This window comes from Zootermopsis nevadensis, unplaced genomic scaffold (assembly GCF_977971745.1).
Source record: "Zootermopsis nevadensis isolate Lab colony 2312 unplaced genomic scaffold, Znev_1.0 Znev_ptg000017l, whole genome shotgun sequence".
NCBI classification, from domain to species: domain Eukaryota; kingdom Metazoa; phylum Arthropoda; class Insecta; order Blattodea; family Termopsidae; genus Zootermopsis; species Zootermopsis nevadensis.
The window spans coordinates 18,569,638-18,592,916 of record NW_028259149.1 but is presented as its reverse complement, the minus strand read 5'-3'; the positions used below and the strand labels follow the sequence as shown (position 1 = coordinate 18,592,916).

At 45.8% G+C, this 23,279-nt stretch overlaps 3 protein-coding genes across 6 annotated transcripts; 1 reads left to right on the top strand and 2 right to left on the bottom strand.

Annotated features, from left to right (window-relative positions):
• Window positions 1–311: 311 nt before the first annotated feature.
• Window positions 312–7,290, bottom strand: LOC110830416 (uncharacterized). Of its 3 annotated transcripts, XM_087350966.1 has the most exons (7): window positions 7,018–7,290; window positions 6,288–6,375; window positions 3,657–5,882; window positions 3,314–3,545; window positions 2,722–2,858; window positions 2,171–2,298; window positions 312–1,401 (listed from the first exon to the last, which is right to left on the bottom strand). In XM_087350966.1, the coding sequence occupies exons 1-7, from the start codon at window positions 7,288–7,290 to the stop codon at window positions 1,231–1,233; spliced, it is 3,255 nt and encodes a 1,084-aa protein (XP_087207092.1). In that variant the 3' UTR covers window positions 312–1,230. The 3 variants fall into 3 exon arrangements, with proteins under 3 accessions (XP_087207092.1, XP_087207091.1, XP_087207093.1); XM_087350965.1 differs by having other exon boundaries at window positions 3,314–5,882; XM_087350967.1 differs by having other exon boundaries at window positions 3,314–5,882; window positions 6,453–7,058.
• A 1,562-nt stretch (window positions 7,291–8,852) lies between these two features.
• On the top strand, window positions 8,853–15,177 carry LOC110830415 (uncharacterized protein C12orf56-like). The gene is made up of 11 exons (XM_087350711.1): window positions 8,853–8,985; window positions 9,303–9,453; window positions 10,051–10,209; window positions 10,281–10,456; window positions 11,377–11,512; window positions 11,648–11,827; window positions 12,273–12,464; window positions 12,835–12,993; window positions 13,445–13,564; window positions 14,204–14,385; window positions 14,508–15,177. The coding sequence occupies exons 1-11, from the start codon at window positions 8,912–8,914 to the stop codon at window positions 14,650–14,652; spliced, it is 1,674 nt and encodes a 557-aa protein (XP_087206837.1). The 5' UTR covers window positions 8,853–8,911; the 3' UTR covers window positions 14,653–15,177.
• On the bottom strand, window positions 14,683–23,075 carry Sec6 (Exocyst complex component Sec6). 2 transcript variants are annotated; one of them, XM_087350979.1, is made up of 12 exons: window positions 22,835–23,075; window positions 21,845–21,996; window positions 21,111–21,259; window positions 20,303–20,498; window positions 19,694–19,948; window positions 19,393–19,548; window positions 18,841–18,966; window positions 17,716–17,898; window positions 17,360–17,532; window positions 17,005–17,122; window positions 16,327–16,479; window positions 14,683–15,781 (listed from the first exon to the last, which is right to left on the bottom strand). In XM_087350979.1, the coding sequence occupies exons 2-12, from the start codon at window positions 21,932–21,934 to the stop codon at window positions 15,170–15,172; spliced, it is 2,211 nt and encodes a 736-aa protein (XP_087207105.1). In that variant the 5' UTR covers window positions 21,935–21,996; window positions 22,835–23,075; the 3' UTR covers window positions 14,683–15,169. The 2 variants fall into 2 exon arrangements, with proteins under 2 accessions (XP_087207105.1, XP_087207104.1); XM_087350978.1 differs by having other exon boundaries at window positions 21,845–21,986; window positions 22,835–23,074.
• Window positions 23,076–23,279: the final 204 nt, after the last annotated feature.

Genomic DNA, 23,279 nt, shown 5'->3' with positions numbered 1-23,279 from the left:
GAGTTGGGTCAACACAACTCAGCGGTCCGTGAAAGCCGCGCCAAAAGATGCATCCTTACATCACAAAACGTCGGAGGCCAGAACCAGCGAACATCGACAAATTTCATTTGTGTCGCTAAATGTTGGTAACCTCAAAGGAAATACCGGGAAACGGACAAACAGGAAGCGGGGAATCCCCGCTCTCGATACGAGGAAACGCTCGCTCTGTCCCACGCGGATTCTAGGATTTCAAGGATGCGAAGAGCGCAGTCGAGCAGCGGACACGGCGACCGGGATCTTGGAATGGTGAAATCGTGGCGGTATATCAATCATTACAAAATATAATAATATATTTGTGCATACATTCTGTTATGAAACGCAACTTACAAACGACACCAACACATAAAATGTGTGACACTCGGAAGATAACAAAATGGCCGATGAAGCTTCAACTTCAGACGTGACAGCAGAAACAAGGGGAAAGATACAGGCTCTAACAAGCCATTAAGAGCGGCTGTTAGGTCATTAAATAACACTGCCTCAGCTACAGAAGATACTATTCATTTAATGAAATGTAAACAACTTCACGGATGATTAGTAATTTAAGATTTGGATGGAGGCTTGAAGAACCTCGGACTATCTGATAAAATGGCTGATACATGAACCACATCAAATTTGTCGAATGTTACAAATGCCTTTTCATGAAGACTGTCGAGCAACTGACGGCACTTCATGCTCACAGTCACAATGCCCCATGCCTGGCGGTTGCGCCGCTAGGAGCAGAAGCAACATGCGGTCTGCGTCACTAGAAGGGCCACTAAATATCCGAACTGGTTGCTGAGAGAAAATGGTTCTGCAAGCTCTTGACAAGAAATTCACAACAGCGACTGACGAAGTCTCCTTCTGATTTCTTAATTTTTTCAAACACTGATGTTAATATGCGGGCAAAAACTTTCCAACTACATTTCATTTCAAAGACTGAGTAACCAGACGGAGAAAAGCGACGTCCCAATGAGAAAATAAAAATTCCACCAATTCTCAGAGATCAAAGCAAATCACAGGCCACAACAACAACAACAACAACAACAAAAAGTTTAAAAGTTTTGAGGTTGCAAAGAAATTTTGAGTTTGTCACGTCTGGTATCAGGAAACTCCAGACGGCCAACACGGAGCTGACGCCACTTCTTACAAAATACTACGCCACGCCTCGTTGAGCAGGACACACTTGCAACACTTTTTATTACTCCAACCTCAATTCCATCCATCTCCTGGATCGCGCATCTTCTGATTGTCCCGTATCCACGCTATATAATCGCTGATTGGTGTGTACACGGGAAGAGAGTTTTGGTACGACGCCACGCCAGCCAGCACGCCACCACTGCACACCATGGGGCTGCCAATCTGTGTGTCTAGTGGCACGAGCTGTGGACACACACCAGCGTGCTACATGACAAGTTCTTTAAAACTGTTAAAAGAATTTCATCCCTGACGTGTTCAGAAATGAATACAAAATTTTTGCTGGTAAATACGTAGTGAAGAGACCACTCAGAAGACAAAGGCGCAGATGGATAATATTAAATAGGATGTTATATGGTGGGAGGGTATGGACCGGATCTGTCTGGCGCAAGATATAGACCAGTGGCATCTTCTTCTGTACCCCATAAAGATAAACTCCAAACTACGGAACAGGTGGAAAACGTCTTCACTGCTGAAGTGACGTCTCTACAAATATTACGGAAGTTCAGTATCTCCCTGTACGACACTTCCTCAGTGTCATCATTCGTTGCCCTCATCATCGTAAATGCAAAATCGTGCTCAGATCACCATGACAGTAATAAAAATTTATTCTTATTTTCCCATCGTAAATTACTTCATAATTCTTTGCTTCATAATTATTCTAAGAGATCGACAGGAACACAAAGGGACCGGCGCCAGTAGTTAGCGAAGCTCAGAGGCGCCTTCAGCTTGAGTGAGATCACAACACCGAGCGGTTGCTTCTTAAACGTGTGTTAAAATAGAATCAGTTATTCTGAAAAGAATACTAATTCCCGTTGTCACGGCATCTGATAAAAGGGGATCGTCTTAAAACTTACAGTTCGCAAAACATTTAAAGGTTACGTCCATAGGAATCTGAGCACTTTGCTGAGAAACTGATACACTTGCAATGGTTGAATGCCGACACATCGCTTACCTTCGGCTTGACTCGACTCGGAGGAGTCTTACTGCACAGTCTGTCCATGAGGTCATGTTCGGACTTGGGCAGGCAGAGGGCACACGCGGCAGGTGGCATCGGCAAGTCTGGGACGAGGCGGACGAGACCTGAGACAAGTCATTCGCTTCAACATGTGTTCACATATTGGTAGAAGTCTGTCAGAAATGTGAACGTATGGAACTGAAGGAACAAATGTAGGACCGAGGCGGAGAGTAGAAATCAATTTGGGATAAAATATCACGACAACTAACCCCTTGAGCCTGAGGTTTCATCTTTAATTCATACTGACAAATGGAAATGTGGGGACATCTTCATCGAGACACCTTATAAAAAGTAAGTTGTCCCAAAAGTAATCTGAGTGATACATTTGTCTGTAATATTTGAAAGATTTAAATGAATACTAACAAGGAGGCATCAGCAGTAGCGCACTAGTAATGAAGGAAGTACAATTCTGAACTTCCTGACTCCAAGGGCTATTGCAAGGCGATACCTAACGCGAGAAAAACGAAACCCGGCAGCGCTGAACTTACCTATATCATTCAGCAGGACTTTCACCCCTTTGTTCCTGTACTCTTCATGCGCTATGATGTCACGGACCATCGCATGTCGTGTCACTGCGCCCCCAGCGCTGAGCAGGTTCACCCGAGCCACTCCAATATCAAACACTCTGCGACACAAATAACACCCTGCAGCTGACCACGCTCGTCTTAGAATTTTAATGAGTTGCAAGAATTTGAAACTCATTTTGCTCTAAAAATGTACTACGCTACTTCTTACCACATCATCATACGTGGAGGCATCTTTTGAATTTCTGATCCATCTCCAGGTTTTTATCACTAAACAGCCGATGAACAAGTGAATCACATTACCTTGATATGCTGCGAAATCCCTATTACCGTAACTTTAGAATACATGAAAGGGAATTTACGTTAGCTTCATATGAAAAAATTCAGCGCAGTTAATCACATCAAATAGCAAAAGCAAGAAATTTACCCTCCAACCAAATCAGTTATTTATCAACCGCTGCATTCGTAATTCCAGCACCAGTAGAATTAGAGTCAATTAATTTCACACCTGATAAGCATAGAGCAAAATAAATGGAGGAAGTCAAAATTGCTTTACCTGGAGACGCAGGTGGCCGACGTCACGACGGTGTTCGAGTCCACGTAGCTACCCACACACACGGAGCTGTTACTATCGTAAGGATTCACAAAGTGAACCAGCCAACAATTTGTATCATAGAAGTTCTCCACAAATTTTTCGCCACAGAGTGGAGGCTGCTTCGTGGCTACGTCTGGCATCACGTCGGACGGTACGGAACTTCCCGTCGTAACAGGAGAACTATGGCTCTCCACTACGCTGAAAGAATTAGAAGCCTCAACTGTGTTAGATGTACTGTAAGTTCCCTCTCTGTCGAATACAACAGGCAACGCTTCAGTTGCTTCAGAGGTGACGGCAATCTCACCGTGAATTACGGTCGCTTTCGGAATGGACGCTGTAACATTCTCTGAATTGTCAGGGGACTCGCTATCATTTCCAAGAAACCCAGTGGATTGTTTCTCACTCTGTTCATCTGACTTCAGCTCATGTCCTGCTGTCGTTTCAGCACTGGACGATGAAACGGTTTCTAGGTTTTCCTCGTCTGCTCCCGTCGTTGTTTCGTTGCTTAGCGCTAATAATTCTGTTGTAATTTCATTCAACTGCTGAGTCTCAAGACTGTCCACAAGCTCAGTGATTGTTTTTGAACTAGAAACCTGATCAGTGGTCAGAGACAGAGTTGTTTCGTGAAGACTCGATAACTCTGGTTTCTGAACACTGTCTGTAGCAGATGCTGGTTTGTTCACTGGCTTCCTCATTACACTCAGGCCTTCAGTTGTTTCCGGCAATGCACTCGGAAGTAAATCTTGTTTCCATGATGCTGAAATGACGCTAGCCGTGTCACTTCCCTTTTGCAACGAAGTGTGCGCGACATACTCAGGATCGTTCTCAGATGATGTCGTGGTTTGTCCAGATACAGTTCTAATTGTTTCAAGTTCTGTAAATTTGGTTGGAATTGCGCCAGGAATTTCATTTGATGTTTCAGATAAATTAAGAATGTTTTTGGAAATCTCAGATACGGATCTTGAAGGTTGAGACAGCGCGTCTATTTCGTCAAATATGCTCAACTCAATTTTCGTGCCTGCTCCAACAGTATCTTTATACGAGCTTTGAGGCAAGAAATGTTGCCCACTGCTTTCAGCGGCAGAACCCAGGGCTTCACTATTATCTGTGGACTTTGATTCACTCAAGACATTGGTAGTATCATCTTTGGTCACTGAGTTTCCATTTCCTGACATCACTGTCTCTGTTACTGTGTGCATCTGTGTGTCTTCATGCTCTGGAGGAAGAACTGAGGATGACGAATTTGTGTGATATCCTGAATAGTCACTCGTGTGTACAAACAATTTTTGATCAAATTCTTGCAGTGGTTTTGTATCCTCATATAATTTTGAAGAAGCTTTCCCTGATTCGGACTCTGTGACAACTAATGAATCTTGCAATCCTTGGTCTGGATGAGTGAAAGGGACGACTGTGTCTTCAAATACTGGCTGAAGTGATGAAGGAGCTGTCTCTTCAGCACCCATTTCACTAACTGTAACTGCAGAATAAGACTCGGTTCCCGTGTCTCTATGGCTCTCAGACGTATCAGTTCCATAATAAATCAGCTCTGTTGCAGCTTCCACTGTGGCGATGTCATGATTCTTAATCTCAACATTTCTGTGCCTCGTCTTATCATCACGTATCACAGTTTCTGTTCTAGCACTGACAACACTGGGCTGTGCCTCCACGGCTCCTGTGATGATCGACGTTGTTCTGTCACGATCATCTGGCGACCCAACCTGGTCGAACTTCAGGTTACTCTTTAAAGTTTCATTGTCACCAACACCAATACTGCCCGATATTTTCGGCCCAGATTCTGAACTTGAGCTCTGGTTCTGTGTTTGTACGGCAACGTGTGTCACAGTTGCCTCGGTAACTGTAGAGTGTTCTTCGCTCTTCAGCTCTGTGTTTGCTGTCGCATCACTGTGTTGAGAACTCGGAGTTTCTGTGTTTCTGAGAATGTTTTCAGCGGCTGTATGAATGTCTGAGAACATTTCCGTGGTGTAAGTATTGGACTGCAATGTACCATCCTCAATATTAAAATCTGCCACTAAAATGTCTTCATATTTGACTGTGTCTAAGGCAGGACTGTTGGATATGTCAGTAGTCGTAGCCCTGTTATCATCTGTCTCCAGTGAAATGTCGGCAGGCAACAAATCTTGACTTGGCTGGATGCTTGATTCAAAAGGAATACTGCTGTCTGCGTCCAGTTGTGATGATTCAGTAATCTGTACAAAGTTACTCCCGCTCGGGAAATCACCACCTGAACCCAAAGCGTCCGTCATGGCGTAGTCTCCGAGGGGTGCCAAGTCGTTCTCTGCGACATCTTGCCCCACACTGGCGGGGTAGGGAAGATGCGGGATTGTCCTGTTGACAGCGCTGTAGCGGCAGCAGGTGAAATGCGCGCTAGGGGTGAAGGCGGACCGCAAGCCGTCACAGTGGCCACCCTGGTCGTCGGGCAGGAAGTCCTCGTCCAATGTGCAGTCTAGCCCCAGAAGACAGTACCCCACCCCCGCGCGGCATGACCGCACCCCCATGATGACAAACAGGCCTGTTGCAGTCACATCGAATGACAATTAACACTTTCAGTCCGCAGGTCAAAATGAACACACCACATCACCATTACAAAGATCAAATGGCTAACGCTGTTTAGGGAAATAATCGGTTTATTACGAGAAGCATAAATCAACTTTGTGGACAAAATGCAGAGTCACGGAATGTTGAAGAAGGTGGTACCAATGGTTACCACTGAGCTTTAAAGGGTTCATTTAACTACTCCAAGACAGAGACTTTTCTGAAATATTGTATTTGTAATATTGGATAAATGCAAGGAACACGAACCTCGACTTCCTTAAAAACAAACAACATATTTACAATCTTGCACGTGGTACAAACAGTCGCAGGTTTCATCTGAGTCATGAGTAGACTCAGTTGTTTAGCAACGCGAAGTTCTCACCTGGATCAACAATGGGCAAGCAGTTGGCCAGCTGTAGGATGAACACCAGCGTAATCAGCCTCATTGTGTAGCGTCTCCAGGCGTCTACCTGCAAACAAGTCTCAGTTCTGCACCACAAAAAATCTTGGTCACATTTCAGTTTGGAGGACGTTTCTACAAACTAACCTTTGCTTTCTGTGGGGCTCTGCCTTATTCTACCGATAAATAGTGAAAATGCAGGCAACAGACCGATTCCAGAACGAAAGGCGAAATGATGTGGTGGGATTCACAGACACTGTTTAAAGCTGCGGCCATGTTATCGGAAGGCGCTTGGTTCAAATACCGATCGCGGGTTTTCTGAGACTTTACTCAGACCATTTTGGGTCCTCAAACAGGCCAGGTCGAGTCCTTCCGGTCCTATGTATCGTGTTCCGGTATATTTCGACGCTTGACTCTTGCATTTCAAACGGGCTCGTTTCGTCTTTGGTGCCAGAGTCACTTGAACGAGTCAGACAACCGACCATTAATCCAGTTTCTTCTCTTCCGAGGCACAAACGCCATCTACGTGCTAAATATATATCAGCCCTGTCCAAGAATTTGCAATAGCTCTTAAAATATTCCTTTTGTGTTGTTACGTCACACGACCACAATCACAAAATTAAATTAAATTACTCAAAGTTATTTCCAGCCCAATTTCTGTCCTAAGTTTCATGCCAGCACCAACAAAAGTGGGATGAAGTTCCGTACGAACCGCTGTTTGTGCAGAAAAATGCGAATGTTGGGAAGGAGGAAAACTGCGAGGTTGCGTCTGGCGAACCCAACGGGGAAAACCATTCATCGTTATCGGTTCGTTCTGGTCCATCTGAGTTCGAAGGACATCGCGACGCCCTCGTGCACTCTGGACTCGCGACCTTTCGAAACGAGAGCCAAGCGTCGCAGTTGACAGCGAGTGATTTGTGCGAACTTCGTGGAACTGATCCGGGTCGAATTCCCTCTTCCCCTCGCCAATGCCTCCATCTGACATCCGAAACGAAGAGACTCGATCAGCCTCGACCGCGGGACCTTCTCGAAACCAACTGCAAGGGATGGAACAAGTTGCATCGGCAGGCCATTAATCGGCCACGTGAAAAATTACTTTTAAAACGAGACGTAGCAGACAAATTGTCTTACGTTTCCTAGGATTTCAACGTTGAAACATTTTCGACAGACGCAAACTTTCAAACTGTTTGTTTCTGCTACGTCACAATCGTCCAACGCTGGTCAGCTTTCAGCTTCTCCAGACACCACTTTGTAAACGAATTCGCGTGTTGCTGTGAACTGCGCGCTTCTCGATTCAAAAGCACTGGCAATAAAGCATCTCCTTCATTTTCTTGACTGCCATCGGCACGGAATCCCACGACGCGGGGCCGAGACCATCTGAACTGCCACCGGAGGGACGTCCAGTTTTATGAAAACGTGACGGAGTGAAGCAGAGACGAGGCGAAAAAGAACTTTGTAATATTTCGTTTCGGAGACAGTCTATGAATCCATCATCAAGGTTAATGAACTCGCAAGAGTAGCCTGACCCCCCAGTGGCAAGGCATCGGGACAGGAGTTCCTTAAAAGATAGGCAACTGTTTTAACAGTTATTAGCAGGAACACGTCACACGGGTCAGTGCAACAGCATTCCTGCTCGTTGGGCACTCACCTGTCAAGCTGCCAGTTGCTGTCCTCGCGCCCTGCACCGTAACAAACCTGTTCGACTCACACAGAACCTGTTTTCCGCGCGATCACCGTCCAGCGCCTCGACGGTTCTGCACCTCGTTTAAGTAGCAAAACTGCCACTGAACAAATTCGGGTTCAGACAAAACGACGCGTTATTACGAGATCGAGGGGCAAACGTGAAGTTTAGAGAATTACGTCATCAAAATGGTTCCTTAAGAAACGAGATACTTGGCCGTTCTAGTTCAGTTGGCGCAAATGACAGCTCGACTGGAACTTCGACAAATCCGTCCACTCGAAACAACAATTCCGTCAATCTGTGAGATCAAAAAAAGGGGGAGGGGGGGATTGATCGTACTTCTGGAACGCAAGTTATCAGATTACGAGCTCCAATCGACGGCTGCTGGAGTTTCGCGCTGACTGGTCGCTCCAGGAACATACCTGGCCGCGCCTCACCGGCTCCCTGACCGACCCAACCCAGAAGGCCGTTGATCTGCGCTCCGGAACTGCACGACTGGGCCCGAGGTCGCACGATCATCAACTGAATGACCGCGATTTAGGAGCACGACCAGAAACAATTAGAGAAAAGGTCGAACGAAGTTCCGCGTTATTACGTGATTGGAATGCTCACTTCGCAAGCCTAACGCCATAGGGCACAGGCCCTCCGGAGAAGCTGACGGTCTCCTTTATGAAACACGAAGGTTCATTGGTCGTATCCTGAGCCAGAAAAATCCACTCATCATCATCCAACACCATTTCTGTAATATCGACTTTAATAATATTCTGCCATCAACGAAGAAGAGGTTCATCTGCCTCATTGCTTTCCACTGGGTAAAACCACGGCGCATCCGGGCCGGAACCGCCCGCTAGCAGTCGCGTCGCCGCCCGGAGCAACTGACGGCCGACGGGCGGCGCAGTGCGTCGCTGGCCGTCGGAGAGTGAACATGGACCACAGGTTCAGTCGGCTCGAGAGCTTCCTGAAGCGGGCGCTACCCGGACGCGTGTTCGCGGACATCAGGTAAGGGGCGGGACGAGGCACGGAATTACTTCTGAAAGATTTCACTTCAGACGGCAGACTAATTACGTTTATCAACGGATTATTAAAATTATATCTCGTCTGACCAGCTGAACGACCATCAGCTTGAGGAGGAGGGCTGTGCCGCGCAAAGCCAGTTTAACCCATTCGGTAAACGTGGCCTACAGCCGGATCATGTCGCGGTGGCATTTGAAACGCACAATCACACGTTTCGGAGGCGGCCTCTGCTTCCATCGTCAGGGCAGACGTCATATGAACAAACCAACACCGCCTTGACTTCCGGCTTCTCGCTGTTTCAGGTATTATGAGGGCTGCATGGTTCGCGTCGGCAAGGAAGATCTCTGCTTTAAGTACGCGGTTGTCACGGGGAAGTCCCTCCTGCTGGCCGACCACCCGCCACGCGACGTGCGAGAGGCAGCGCGACTGTCAGATGTCACCAGCATCAGAGTGGTGAGTGGAGCTCCGGCTCGAAGTCTGACCAAACGGAACCCGGAAAGTTGTCTTTACATCGAGCGAAAGACCCGTCAAGACCTCGCCCCAAGAAAAGACTGATCCTGGCGGATACGACACGGCTGTTACGCCGTGCGTACAATCCTAACTTGTTTCGACCAGCGTCAGGAACGTTGGGGTGTGCACACGGGACCCGCAACTCACGCGAACTCCGGATATTTTTAGAATTTCACCGACACTCGCTATCGACCACCCCTGACCTTAGCGGCGTCTCCTTTCCTATCCGTTGTTACGTCGAATTTTCACACAGACTGAATGCATGTTCGGGCCGGACCTCGTAGAGAACGCCGCGTTAACTGCAAAGGGCCCCATCGGACGTCTCCCCTCCACGAGGACTACCAAAACCAAGTCTGACGTCACAGACCTCGGTTGCTACGATACGGGAGGGAGTGCCCCGTGCTGGTAGCCTCGATGACATCGGCAGACAGAAAGCGAACTGGGTTGGACGAGGCGCGAAACTCAGGTCGCAGTTCATAAAAGTCGTCAATTTCTCGGCAGGACGTCCCTCTGACCATCCTCCCCGCGCCTGTGTTTCAGGAGAACAGTTGCCACGAGTTCCCGAGGGCGACGTGCCAGCACATCCGGGTGGGATACTGCCAGACGCCGCCGCCGCCGCGCGTCGGTCCGCGTCAGGACCTGGACACCCCTGCCGTCGGCTGTCACGCACCAGGCAAGGAATCTACGCTGACTGAAGGCGCCTTAACCTGATATTTCCCCCCCCCCCCCCCAGATCAGAGGCCGGAAGAACTCGTGAGTGGCGCTGAAAGTCTCAAAGTTTTGCAGGTGCAGACGACAGGAAGACCCGGAAATCGTCCGATATAAGGACGCTGCTGCAGCGCGTGGGGACGGCCCGGCCCCACATCCCGAGGTCCCGCAGTTCCTTGGCGCAGAGCTCGTCTGTACCAGAGCCGAGGCGCGCGTACAGTTCGCTTGAGAAGTCGCGGTCAGTACCTCCGTCGGTCAGTTTGGGGCGTGGATTTGGCTTCCAAGGAGCTCGTAATCCACGGTTCTTTCGTCTATATTTATGGACGATTTTCTGAAAAACAGCGAGCCATGACTTCGTACAAATCACGGTGCGACTCGGACTCCCCAATTTCTGTCAAACATCAAAGCAGACTTCATCAACTACACGCAGCTTATCGGTCAGAGCCGATTGCAAACACGTGTTTCTTGACCCCAGCGCCAGAAATCCCTTGCCATTAGAACACTTAGCTGTGCAGTGACTATTGATCACACACGACATTGACACGTTCTTCCTGTTGACATGGCAACTCGTAAACAGACACACCACATGTTACTTCCTACAAGGTGACCGAAAACAAATGACTCATTCTACAGCAATTCTTTCACATCCCCCAAACAGGGGAGCTGGCACTCCGACTGTTAAGAAACTTGACCTACAACAGGCATTTATTATCAAACTCTGTCACAGGCTTGTCCAAAACAAGTCCATGTATACTTGGAGACGTTTCTACACCAATTATAACCACCGGGTGTTCCGAAAGAACTCTCTTAAAACTTACAGACCACAAATACTTGCAACGTACTATTCAGGTGCACATGTTCTGGGCCCTGGTATCTGCCCAGCGGCAGAAATCTTAATGAAAGAAAATACCAACAAATAAGAAAGCAATTTGCTCCTCGCGCTTCGCATCTCAGGTCTGTGTTTTCATCGACACGGCGGTACATTTGCACCTAGCCTCCCCCCTCCAACCTGCACTCTCCTCTTCATTCGTTTCTTACGGCCAACTCAACCCTAAAATATTTAAGCACGAGCTCATAATTTAACGACTCTTTTCAAGATACGAACATGACCCGACGCCCCTTTCGAAAGCTAAGGAGACCCGCACTGTGTGTTTGCAGCCCTCGCAGGTCGCATGACGTCGAGGTGGCGCGGCAGTCCGGCTCCGTACGGGAGACCGACATCCGCCTGTATATTATTCAGGTGGGCTCTGCCCTACTGAACCATCTACAGTGCAGCTGGAGCACTGAGCTTCTGGTGAGTCTGGCATGGGCGCAGGTCTTGCTTCAAGACCAGATAATTATCAACAAATTATTTGCTGTTACAAAACTTCGTCCATCGAAGTCTAGATCTCCCAAACGGATCGTTTCATCGCTGTCGTAATGACCGCAGAGCTCAACGCTGGAGCTTGCGGGCAGTCGGAGGGTGGGCAAGACGGGAGACCGCGGTATTGAGACCGAGTATCGGCGCTACAAGCGGCAGCTACTGGGCCCGCTCGACGACGCCGGCCACAGTCCTGCTCTGCTGCAGAACCTGCAGCGACATCCAGACCTGAAGAAGGCCTTCTGGAAGGCAAGTGGTCCCTGCTATAACTAGCACGCAGGAAGTAAATCCAATTCCTTAGACCGCGGTCCTTCCTGAGAAGCCGATAGGCGTTTAGCCAGTCTATAAATTACCCACCACTACAGAACCCAAAGTTTTGTTTCCACGTTCAAAAGAACCCGCCATGCGTCCCTATCGCGTCTCCGAAGACGCATCTTTCCACCGTATTTTCTGGTATTCTGCCCACTTCATCCTCCCTGATTTTATTATCCTAATTTGATAAGGGAATTTCACGCCAACGCCTCCTCTGCAGATATCAACAGACACTCACAGGGTCAGCTTCCAGTAACGCAACGACAGCAATTAAGCGCACAAAACTTTTTGGGAGCAGATACAACACGAAAGAAACCGTGTTCATATGTGAGCAGGCAACGCGCACGTTAATTAAAAAATATTGAACGCTACTTTACCACAGGATCGGACGCTGTTCCACTTCCTCACCCAGAGGCTGCGGCCGCTCCTGCTGGACCCTGCCAACACGCCGGAGGCCATCGACCAACGGCGCGTTCTGCCCGCCCGGATCGAGGAGCTGGAGCTGGCTGCGCTGCTGCTAGACATTCTGTTGGCAACCCTGCAGGACAGCAATTGCATCAGCAACAAGATCCAGGCACGTCCAGCGCTTTTGTGGTCACGCGGCTTCGACGACTGCAATCTGTAAATTCTTCTTCTTCTTCCATGGCTCTCCGGAGCCAGTAATCTGTCAATTACTGGCTCAAAGTAACTGCAGCCATATATCACTCTTACCCGAAAGGAATTGTAAAAATGGCATTAAAGGTTATTGTTATTGCGCTGGGTGCAAAAACAAATCAAGTCTCCTAATGAGTGGAATTTACCACGACCGCGGCAATGAGTACGTTAAATCGACAATGTACAGTGTTTTGGAGGTACCTGGTCTGAATATCGGCCAGCAGACGTCTCGTGGGTCTCCTCAGTTGATGCGGGCCAAGGCCGCCCCGTGCCTATGCTGTCTGTTGCAGATGCTCCAGTTCGACGGCGGAAGCGCGTTGCAGGAGCTGCTGACGCTGCTCGTCACCCCTCCCAGCATCCCCCACGCGTACCGCAACGCTTGTTCCAGGATGCTCGAGGACTTCCACGAATTTGGCTCTTCAGGCCGGAGCAACCTTCCACAGGCCGAGGTGACACGCAGGCAGGCTCGCATAAGCCGTGATCTAATTAAAGACACGTTTCAGAGCATCAAAACTCGCAAACTTAACTTTGAAAGTTCACACGGGCATCCGAGAAAACAGAACACACATTTCAAACAAAATCTGCAGACGTTGTTTACGAGCTTACCTCTTTCTAAATCCCCCACACTTTGTGCAAGTCTATTGGTCTAATAAAATCCTCATCAGGGATCAAACACGGACAGAGACGGCTCCAGAAATGTTAGTTTCCTTCGACCACTTGATGTACCTGACAGTTGCCATGAAAGCTTCAAATCAAAAGTCTGTTGCCTGTTGTTACCTTACATAAAAAAGGAGCCTAAAACTGAGTTAGTAGTGGTCTCATCTGAAGTCTGCCTGGATAAAATCTTGGCCCACCTCAACCCAGTGTTCATTTTACCTACTTCACGATTGTTCCTTTCAGCTGATAAGGTCGCTGGCCGAGGTGACGAACGTGTCAACGGCCATCTTGTACGAGCTGCTTCTGACGTTGCAGAACAACTCCGCGATCAAGCTGTCCAAACTGCTAGAAGGGCTGAATCTGGTACGTGTCTCTGCGACGTATCCCACTGTTCGCCCCGGCACTCTCTCAAAACACGCTGCGCTGTAATAAAGAACCCTCTACCGAGCGACCGAAAGCAGCGGCGATCCCCCGTTACCATCCGAGGCTCTCACAGTGGTGAAGGAACCGACAGTAATCTTTGTGGGTCACGATGCAGTGTTGTCCGATAGGCAGGAACCACCAAGCCACCCGAAGCAGTACCTAGCAACCATTTCTGAAATTTTGTGGTTCTAATGCATGAAAGCATCAGTAAACGTTAAAACGGAAAAGCGCAACGCACGCGCAGAAACGGCTCATTATCAAAATCAACGACAGGTTTGTGTTAACTGCCCTGAACCTGAGGGTTTCATAGGCAACTCCACGGAGCAGTCTCCTCCTTGAAAAGCTGAGTCACTCATCTACTGAAGCAAATTCCGCACCTTTACGAAACACAAAGGTTCATTACTGTACTCAGAAGAGCCTGCCACTCCAGTTTCATGACGACGCTAAATTGATTCTGATCTACATTTGAAGAGAAATGTCCTGCTTGTTACTGTAGTTCAGCTGTGCTTCTGTTTCAGAATGTTAGTTAGTAATTATTATATCGTAATGAAAGACGTTCTATGTTTCAATGACACCAAGGAGTGCCACTTGAAGCGGAGTGTGACCCAACTCCTGGGGCTTCTCTTCCCATCTCAGCCTCAAAAATTGAAGCCTCTGGAGGCTGTCCTCGTGTACCAACACTTCTTCGTGCTCCACAGCCTGATGGAGAGCATCTCGAGGGCGCGATACTACGTTCGGGAGCAGTTCGAGGAGGAGTTCAGGTTAGCCGACAAGGTCAAACTCTCCAAAGCAAGATCGTGCACAGGTTCAAGTTCTGTGGAGGAGGTTGAATTACTCTGACATTAAGAAACAGCAACGCAAATATCCTGAACCACTGTTTCAGATATTACGCCCACTGGTCACGAGTGGGTTCCAAGCTGCCGGACGGTTACCCAATTAAGCGGCTTTTTCAACGACTCGTGGAAGGGGTGCATCGGATGGCATCTGGAGGGAGCAAGGACAAATCTGCGCCTTCACTATTCAGCTGATAATAACTAATTAAGTGAAACACCGTGAGCTAACGACTTGTGTCATAAGATTTATTAGTTCTTCTTGGACCAATGATTTCAGAGCTGACTTCGTGCTCTAAAATTAGTTATAGAAATCAGACACTGTCTGCACCAACCTGCATTATACTCGTTATCTGAAACACTTCAAAAACTACCACACCTTAGGTTAGGTAGACACATGACCGAGCGGTGGCTACTGAGGACATTTCATCTCGTAGCACACGCTGCAGTCCGTCTTCTAAATTATGTACATTTATCCAGATTGACTACATTATCGATTATCATACTGATAAAAACTGCTCAATAATTGTTGCCACTGTTTGAAGGAAAAACAAATGCACCTACTCATGGCTAATATCGTAAACAGACGCTGAATTATCGCTTAAAAACATCTTCCTGGTATACAGGGATGCACAAAATAGGTAACGGCAGGCCGTAATAAGTCGACCTGCGGTCTATTATAAACTATATCTGATAAAGAAATTCTGCAAAACTTCTATGAGATCAGAGAAAATATGCTTTTCGGGTTGGTCGGCCGTTTCCGAGTCTTATTGGTCTGCATGATGTACGCGACTCTCTCTCTTGCCTCCGAGCGAGAGATGTCGCCGCGCAGGCTTAACAGATGAATCAAGTGATCCTGCGTAACATCTGGATACTTGTCGACCAGGCCATGAAGATCTAAAGACAAAATCTCAGGATCCTCGCTTTTCAGAACCTCGGCCAAAGTGTTAATAATCTCAAATGGGGAATCAAATTTGGCTACTTTGGGTGCGAGTCGGACAAAAAATTCCTTCACCTGTTCTGCCTCGCCCATGATCTTAACGGCGGCATCCCGCCGTTCTTCGTACGTCTTGAACGATATCTTCTTCTGGAGCATGGCGGATATGTAACGTTTCGCGACCAAGTTCTGAGCTTCAGAGATGACGTAGTCAAAGTTGCGGATGCGGAGATGGATGTAATCCTGGAAGTAGTCTTCCAGGGTGACACAGATCGTATCAACGGGGATGCTGCTCGTTACCCACTTGCTTGCGATCAGATCCTGGAACTGTGGCTCCAGGTCAAGAAACGCCTCTTCTAGAAGGAACTGAGCTGCCTCGTCTCGCAGTTGCTGCAAGAGAACGCTCAGTTATATTTTGGAGTTATATTTTAATTACAGTAACATTTCACTTTCCCACTTCATATCTGGGAGATTCTCAGTTCAAATCACAGCTGGCAATCATAACTGAGGTTTCATAGCTTTCTTTTGTCCCGTCAGGCAGACGCCTGTGGACTAGCTCAACACAGGCATTGGTCACATCCTCCCCTAATGACTTGCATCCCTCATACAATGCCTAATTCACACACAGCGCTGTGATTGAACCAAGAAAGTTGATGGAAACGCACTGGTTAACCATACAAACCATCACATCAAACAAAGTAAAACCCGATAACATGTCAGGTTCTATTGGCAGCAGGAATGACGAAGACTGTCTTCTGGGGTGTAATGCCACGTAGGCTGGTAGGAACAGACATTTCCGAGGCGCTCACCGTCTGAATAATCAGCTGATGAGTGACTGCATGGTGCTAAATCCCAGAAGAGTCATCTTCAAATGAAAACCTAAGATTTTTTATCAGCATTTCCTCCATCAAACAACTTGTTGACCTCTTACTGACCTGGAAAGTGTTGAGCAGGGCCTCAAACTTGGTGCCAGCCTCGTTGTCATGCAGGCCCGGTCGCCAGTAATGCTGCTTCATCAGCTGTGCCAACTCCACAAACTGCAAGCAGTTGTTCACGATGGTGATCATGTAGTGCGTGAAGTAGGGAACCTGAAGACAAGAACACCAGAAATACCACACTGAAGGGAGATGAACATGGGAAGGCAGAACATTGCTGCCAGGCCTTGAGCCACACGCTACGTAAGAATTACCCATCAGTCTTAAACTGAGTAACACATATGAGACCAATGTGCCCAAGTTAAGAAGCAGAAAACGTACAAGACAAAATTATTTTCACTACTCTGCCACCTATGAACATACGTATAAATGAGATGCAGCAGGAAATTAGCCCCTATGAAAAGTACTAAATCATGGCAGGGAAACCTCGGTTCAGCAACTCAATCACTTCTCTGGCCAGGAAAAGGGAACAAAAAACTTCATGGTTTGTTTGCACCGATCTAACAAAATATTCTGCCCACACAGGAAATGGCACTCAACAGGATAATAAAGCAAAATGAAATTGGGCTAAAGACGTAACACACATAATTTTTATTATAAAAATGCAAAGATTACAAAAAAAAAAAAAACAGCAAGATCCAGCACTCACTTAGAAAGTGTGGGGAAAACCAACCGTACCTTGCTGCGGTCTTCAAAGTGCCGTATTTTGAACTCCGCGATAGCATCACGGTACATCTTTCCGTACCGCGTAACCTGCTCCATGCTTAACAACAGAGCCTTGAAAGTCAGGTCTTGGCTGGAAGGACAACCAATTCAGGAAGGCAATTAACATAAACACTGAAACTCAAAATGGTACGTTTTGATATGAAAATGTGTTCATTGTATTTTAAGTATTTTTCTGAAATCACTATTTCATTTTATTCAAGTTTGGTAGATACAGACACGTGGTAGGTACACGACAACAGTGAAATTCTTCAGGGAAACTTTGCGATACTTCTGAAGTCGGCAGCATTCACGGGATTATCGCCGTTACCTGATCGTTCGCGTCACTTGCAGATTCTGGTCAATCATCTGGAAGATGATGAGTGGAGCAGATGTATGGAAGAAGCCCTGGTCGTCCCCTTCTGGAGCTGTCCCATTGCCCCAGTCCAACTTCTCTGTATCCAGCGTCTTCTGCATCCATTCCACATAGTTTGTCTCCATGTTCTGCAAACACACGGCTACCGGTTAGACTTCCGGTGGTGACGTTCAACCCCAACCCGACTTTATCCGCAGCACCGAAACCTTCACATTTTCTGGGCTGTTTGATAGTGACCAACCGGTCTTTGTAATTGAGAAGCAACGTATTTTCTTTGCTGCACAGAGCAGTATTTACTACCGAGTCCGTACCTTGAGGTACCGCCGCTGGAGTTCGTCCACCTCCGCGTTGTTCAGCAGGGGGCCGATAGACGAGGTGTCAATATTCAGTTCTGGATGCTGCATCAGCTCTGGACCAGCGTACGTGTTCATAATCCACGACAGGATAGACACATACTCATTTCCTTCCAGCCCATTTTGTATCACTTCCTGCAGCTGCAACACAAGATCAAGACGACTCAAAATTATTTTGTTACTGACGTCTTCTCATTTTAATTAATCTTTACCACATTCACTGCCTACTTTTCGACTGCAGAGATTATAGGGCGTCACTGCGTTAGCACTCTTGTATTTGAAAGGTCATGGGTTCAAAATCCAGCCCTACGATTGTTACCCTGAGCAGTTCTCATAATCTGTAGAGTCAAATATTGTGAAATGTTCCACAGGTCTGGCCTGAGAAATATTATTTCACGAAACATTCATCTGTGAAAAAACAAGAGTCCAGGTCTAGTACTGCTGCATTATTTCTGATTTAGAAACACATCAATTTGTAATTTATGACCAGCTACCAGTTTCCTTTCCTTTCAGAATGTTCAAACGCATTACAGACAAAGAGGGGAGATCGGAATAACATATTACTGAAGAAAAAAGGTACTTACAAACTAATGGGTGACCAAACACGGCAATGAAACAATTACTGTTAGTGTTGCACCTTACGTTAGGCTATCACTGGTTGACGTAACTAAAGAAGATGCCATCTGTATCTAGCATAACGATAACATGATTATTTTTAACGAGTATAATTGAAGTTAGAACAACCTAAGGCAGAATAATCTTACTTATTCACAACGACAATCAGACAATCCTTCTGACATGTTTAGGTCACCTGTAAATACACAGAAATTTAGAGGGGGAAGGTCCACATGTACAAATATTTTATGGCGGGCACTCACAGAACGGAGGATCTTTCTCCAGTGGTGAAGTGGACACGGAATGAGACTGACCACTCACCTCCATAAAAGCATAAATATTAAGAATACGTGTAATTTTATTTCCGCTCCCCCTGCATTCAGGAACAACTTTACCTTAACCATGCACCGACAAAACCGATTCGGCACAAGAAAACCGCATTCCTAATGCCAGCAGAATTCTACTTACATGACGGGACAGGCTGGTGTGGTACATGTGAACAAACTTGTTCACAACGTCATAATGTGGGGGGAAGCACGGTACGCACAGCGTCTTCACCACACGCAGATCCTCTAAGATGAGCTGCCGTGTCAGCTAAAACAGAGAACGTCAACTCCGTGGCACAGGTCAGATCTTCCTGAGCAGACGATACTTAATCAGCTCACTGAGAGATTCCCTGCTGCTGTGCGACACACTTGGTGTCTGACCCAGCCCAGTCCATACGTTCAAACCCAATTTCTCCGACAGCAATTTTAATATCTTTAGGGTGGGATGGGCAATGTATTCCTGAGCGTGGTTAGTCTCGTCTCTGATGACGAGTCTGCATGAAAGGTTGATTTAGAAGAGAATGTGGCCAGTTTCAAAGAGGGATAAGCTTGCTCCCACATATATTAGGGGCATCCAACACAAACCTTAGAAATTTAATCTCCAAGTATATCGGGACAGATAGGGTACAGAGAGAAAATTTACAGGAAGTCTTTCGCATCCTACACGTGCGAATAAACTGGAACGTGAACACACCTCCAGGTAGCGAACCAGCCACATCTTGTTATCGGCCCGTTCCTCAATCTGTGTACCTTCGACTCTTTGTTCCACAGCTTTCTCCAGCACTTGCGTTCCTTTCTCGCGCCACTTTTTCGGACGTCCCGGAGGCAGAAATCCACTCTGCCTTTGCCGCTGCATACAAAACAGTCAAATAAGTTGAATTCAGAATTTCAGTACGCAATGCCAAGAAGTTCAGCGACAGTACATTGTGCCTCTAAATGAAAATGACGGCAAGAAAGTGAAAATAACAAACAAGACGCAAATCAATCTACCACACCTGTAATGCAAAACTGTCTGCCTTCTCCTCTCTCTCAATGATTCGTAGCGCAGTGACAATGACGGTGGGTTCCTTCCTCACGGTGTTGAGCGTCCTACTCAGCACGAGACGGAGCTGCTTCTCCAACAGCTGCGACAGCACCTCCACATCTTCAAAGTACGCCTTGAGCATGATCTTGTCTGCAGGGGCCTGGTTAGGCAGCTTGTGCAGTTCATAGAGGAGATCATCGCGCGAGTTTTCAAGATCTGTCAGGCTCTGCAGAGCAAGCAGAATTGACTTGACTTTCATACAAGTATCCTCTTCTCAAAATCATACTAACGGCCAATGACTGTGCGCACAGGGACATAAATTATCCAAGAACTAATGAAGTTGTGTTTCCACTTTGTGGAAAGTATTTTACTAATATCAACGAAAGTAAAATGCGTCTGATAACATTTTCTGTAGACGTGTGCCCTCAAATTTAAATAAAACATGTTCAATAGGTTTGCAGTTTGACACACATGTACGGGTGACATAACCTCACCATGATGCAGTCTTTAAATTCACCTTGTACAAGGAACGTGTACCAAAAGCCAGAGAAAGATGAGCGTAATTACTGTTGCGCTGTACCTGATGAGTGTGCAGCAGTTTGCCTTCGCTGATCCACTGCTTCGTCTTCTCGACGCTCTCTGGCACCGTGAAGATGTGCTTCAGATTGTCCATGGCTGTCACGTACTGCGAGTGTCTCATGTTCTCATCACGGACATCTTGCAGCTTTGCGTACAGTGCTGGGACGGCACAAAATGACTCTTCAATCCACTTCAGACTGGAAATAAACAGCGAAAAATGCGCTACGCAAACTTGTTCGCATCCACCGTCGATTAGAAGCTCATGAATGCGACGTTCTTAAATCTGAGGTCACTTCTTTGTTTCACATGTTGCTATTAGTCCACATTATCAGGTTAGGTTATATCATGGCACTGTTTCAACTGCACAGATTATCACGATGTAAAGATGATCATGAAAGGTGAGTACATGAGGTGGCAGCAGTGGCTTATTTCAAGGTAATTATGTTTCCCTACAGTGAATGAGAAAACCCACAAAAAGCCATTAACATTATGAAAATTCAAATCCAGTATCCTCCAAAAACAGAAGCAGAGAGTGAAGAGCCCTGCTAATTTGCTTTGTTTATTTAAAGCTCAATGAAAAGTTACAGTCATACCAAATTGTAAACAGGAAGCTACATAAGATAAGCTGTAAGACGCCCATCTTTAATGGTCTTGGCATCAAATTTATTCATCAATTAACCTAGCCCTTCAGAACACTAAACTTTACTACACCAGCAGTGACTACATTTTCAAAGCTTATCAAAAGTTTTGAAGTCCCACAGAAAAGATGAGTACCAAACTGTGTAAAAGTTTTTAATGATGCTACACACTTCTCCTTAATTTCTCCTATGTCGCGCAGAGCGGCCTGCAGCTGGTTCAGACCGACACGAACGCCATCCAACTGGCTCTGCATCGCAGATTTCAGCATCGCCTCCACTGATGCTTTCTTGCGACTCACCCTTCGCTTATACTGCTCCACCTGTCGGTGTTGTCAAAAGATGCAATGTAGCAAGGAACACTTTTGCGAACACGGATATCAAAAAATAATTTGTTATAGTTTCCAACATAATCTATAATATCTCCAGAGGCAAAATTAATTTACATATCTAATAAATATACTTGGTTTCCAATCAGTAAGTCTGCAACGTATTCATGTGTCAGACCTGACTATACAAATACATGCGAGATGCATAAATTGCTTATTACATCACACAGCAAGAAGATTGCAGCGTGCTAAAACTTTGTCCTTGTGCATCAATAAGGACCATGCCAGGAAGATGTAATGTGAATTGGAGATACAACTCCACAAGAACTTCATTACAATAAAACATATCAATTCATATTTTTAAAAAATTCATACAACAGAGAATTTTTTTTTTTAAAAAGGAATGAAAAAGAATCTGGAACAAACATATTAAAATAAATCAAATACAATGCTATCTGACTTGTCACTGAATTTCAGTCATAGAATAAAGCTCTATAATATCACAATATAACCAGAATCAGATTACATACAGTGAGTGTGTCAGCCAGCTTCTTAAAAGGTTACACTGCAGTGACTAACCTTTTCCAACTGGCCTGGTCGCTGAAGCATGTTGATGACATGTTTTGCTGCTGTGGCCTTTGCCTCTGCTTCCAGATGCTCTACATCCATCCTCTCGAGATTGTTCACTTACTGATTTACGTAATTAACAATGCTACATGACCTGTTAAGCACTGAATCATTAAGAAAGATAAATGGATGATGTGGCTATCAAAGTGCCAAGGAAAATTATGAACAGACATATCACAAGAGCCAATCCATGCCTTGTGATTATAACCACAAGACTTCACAAATATAAGGCTATAGCAGTAACCACTACTGCATAACAAAGGTTTAAAGACTGTCAACACACCAAATAATGTACTTATTCAATATTATCATCTTCAATGTTAGCATCTACATTTTATCTCTTTTTAACAAACCACCACACCTTCTGACATTTTTTTAACATCTTAACTTCCGCTATTTGTAAGTACGAATTGACACTGTTTTATTAATTATCCGTTTTAGTACAAAAATTGTTGTACATCTATAGCATACCTAATAATACGGTGAAATATATAATATAAAAACGATCTATTACCACATTTGAAATAAATTCGTTACTTACACGTTGACAGGAACTAAAGATTTGTTATTTAACCCATATGCAACAGGATGCTACAATTTAAGACTACAGCATAATCCCCAATTCTGTAACTTCCATAAGTCAATCAACACTAAACAATGGACATTACAATTATTCTGTCGTGGGTCGTAATACACTCAACTAGTTGCTCAGCATGGCACACACATTTATAACCTGAAAAATATGTACATTGTTTTTTCTGACATAATCTGCTCCTGACTTGGCATGAAAATTACTTTCTTGTATACGACTTCGTTAGTTAATTAACTAATAAAACTCATCGCATTAAAAACAGTGAAAATTTTAACGTATGGCCTGACAAATCTATGAGAACATATCGGTAAGAGCAACCTAAAATCGCATGAAAACGTAAATCAACGTACCTAATAGTGATCTTGAAGTTTCATGATTCACGCTACCGAGACTGCATTTATTCTCGCGATTCAGGCCAGTGCAGCTATGCAATTAACAAAAAGTCTTTCAAAGACTAGAGAAAAGTTCCACGCCACGAGAGATAGTGAACAGAAACTGAACAGGTACACCACAACGTATGCCTGTCTTCCAAAACGGAAACTGCTATCCACGGAAACTAGAATACGAAAGACAATACTTCACTGACTGCATACGAAATACAGATAAAACGAACATACACAGAGTAAACATTGACATTATATTAAAAAGAAAACAGCGTAATCACCTGCTCACAGTTATTCATGACCTTTCACATCACATGTGATATACACTGTTATAAACAAAACTATTACACAATAAATGTTGGCCAAATTTCTCATAACTTGCAAAGATGGGGAATCACTGCAAACTGAAGGG